At 38.5% G+C, this 2284-nt stretch overlaps 1 protein-coding gene across 1 annotated transcript; it reads right to left on the bottom strand.

The window, feature by feature from the left end:
• Positions 1-1027: 1027 nt before the first annotated feature.
• LOC112825938 (thymosin beta-10-like) lies at positions 1028-1421 on the bottom strand. Its single transcript, XM_073891230.1, has one exon. The coding sequence runs from the start codon at positions 1416-1418 to the stop codon at positions 1287-1289; it is 132 nt and encodes a 43-aa protein (XP_073747331.1). The 5' UTR covers positions 1419-1421; the 3' UTR covers positions 1028-1286.
• Positions 1422-2284: the final 863 nt, after the last annotated feature.

The raw sequence follows: 2284 nt of genomic DNA, 5'->3' as shown, positions 1-2284 counted from the left end.
CTTAGAGAAAGGAAGTTATCTACCTGAGAATATATGGTTGGTAAGTATCTGATCCTAAGGTGATTAATGATAAAGCCCAAGCTCTTTCTTTTGTACATTATGATACCTCCTCTTTCATCTGCGCATCCAAGTATAGAAAAATAAATACTTGTGCTTAGGATCCAAACTAGAACGCAATGAGAAAAGCCAAGTCTGTTATTTTTCCCTCTTCACTTTATTTTAGTTTTTCCCATTTAAAAAGTATTATGTCTTTATAAATTATTTTGTCTGGGTGAATATTAAGAAAGAAAATATGCATTAATTCTAGTTTTCTAATTTTATATGTTTCTTCATGTTGATATCTATAATCAGGGCTTAATCTGACCCATCACTTTTTTACTTTAGGAAAAAAAGCCTGTTTGTTATTTTATTTGAAATGTCATTAAGTTTTTCTTTAAGGCACAAAATCTCTTTGCTGAATTCACCTAATATAGACAAAAGCCAGATTGCCCCCAGAACAGTAGATGTTCAGAAGTCTCACAGGCAATTTCCTGGAATAGTCCAGCTCTGAGAGGGTAAGCACACATGATATGCCAGATAAAAACAACTGAATGGTGGCAGAGAACAACTAAACATAGCATTAGAGTAAGTGGCTGCATTAGTTACAGTCAACGGAAATTTCCAGAAAATAGGTCTAGGCTTTTAGTGAGTGTCTATGATCTAATTCTACTCAACGCAGATAATTCATTTTCCAGAAACTAATTTGAAGTTTCTTACTCAAAACTCATCTACAGAAATATTTACTCTAAGCATTTTGGTGAATTTTGAAACCAGTCTAACAATGAACTGAATTGCTTTAATATAGCATAATATTTAAAGTGCATTTCTGAGTATACATTATGCTACCACTAAAATACACCATTAAAATAGTGGTTCTTATTCATATATATATATATGCATGTGTGTGTATATGTACATATATGTATATATATGTATGTGTATACATTTATTCTAGTAATCTTTACCAGAATTACACTTTTATTTTATTTTTTTGCCACGAGGTGTGTTTTATTTTCATTAAACATACAAATAATTTGCTATAATATCCCAGGGCAAACCGGAGAATTTGGCAGTCCGATTGGGGGGGCGGGTCCCCTCAGAGACCCGCAGGCCGGTGGCGTCGGCATGGAGTGCCCGGGTTCACAGTGCAGCTCATCGCTCGTGTCCATCTTGCAGGTGGCTCTTCTTCCTCCACATCATGACTAGGGTGTCTCGAAGATGACGGGGGTGGGGAATCCTCTAGGTTCTTAGGAAATTTCACTCCGCTTCTCCTGCTCAATGGTCTCTGTGGTCAGCAGGGTGTTCTCCTGCGTCTCTGTTTTCTTGAGCTTGGCCTTATGGAAGATAGCAATTTCCCCCGTGTCTGGCTTGTCTGCCATCTTCTTAAAGCGATCCGTGGAGTTGTGCTCCGAGCCCAGCGCCTGGTGCTGCCACTCACATTGCTGCAGCAAGAGACCCAGAATTACAATTACACTTTTATTAGTATTAATATTATCAGAAAATTTGCTTCATGGTGTACTTCTGTTTTATATGCTTTTTTTCACTTAATGAGATACCAAACCCTTACTGGGGCTCATGTATGCTTTAATCAATGATATGTAAGAACGCATATTTTCCCATAGCCTCACTAAAATGAGACATTATGACATTTAAAATTTTTTGAAATGTGGAACATGAGATTTATTATTTAATTTGCATTGCTGAATTCTAGAGGTGGAGAGATTGAGATTGTGATAGCTCAGAAGGTCAGGAAGTCTTTTACAAGGAAATGCTGACTGAGGTAGCATCTGAAAGGAGGCAAGGGAACTGATTCTTAAGGTGAGGATACTAAGAACACAGCATATATTCAAGGTACTGAAAGAAAGCCAGAGGGTCTGGGGCAAAGACAGGAAGGGGCATTTGGTTGAGGTGAGCCTGGCAAGGTGGGTGAAAACTGGGTGATACCAGAAGTTGTAGGCCCTATTTAGAACTGGGCTCTTTATCTGAGAACAATGAGAGACGTTGGAGAGTTGAAAGCTGAGGGTGTGGGCATGTTCAGGTTTGCTTGTTAAACACCTCATTCTTCATGTAATGATTAATTAGAATTGATCTTAGAGGGAAAGAGTAAGAGCAATTAAGGCCAATCTTGAAGTTCTTGCTGTGATGACACAGCACTGCCCCTCTTCTGCTCCACTCACTACCACCACAAGAGAAAAGCTACTACTCCTCTGTGTGTACTCATGTGTTCATATGCTAGACCTTGACA

The sequence above is a fragment of the Callorhinus ursinus genome, unplaced genomic scaffold (assembly GCF_003265705.2).
Source record: "Callorhinus ursinus isolate GAN/ISIS: 27379988/994484 unplaced genomic scaffold, GSC_fseal_2.0 scaffold4, whole genome shotgun sequence".
Classification (NCBI taxonomy): Eukaryota; Metazoa; Chordata; class Mammalia; order Carnivora; family Otariidae; genus Callorhinus; species Callorhinus ursinus.
Note: the sequence above shows the minus strand (reverse complement) of the source record. Positions and strands in the feature narration are given on the sequence as shown.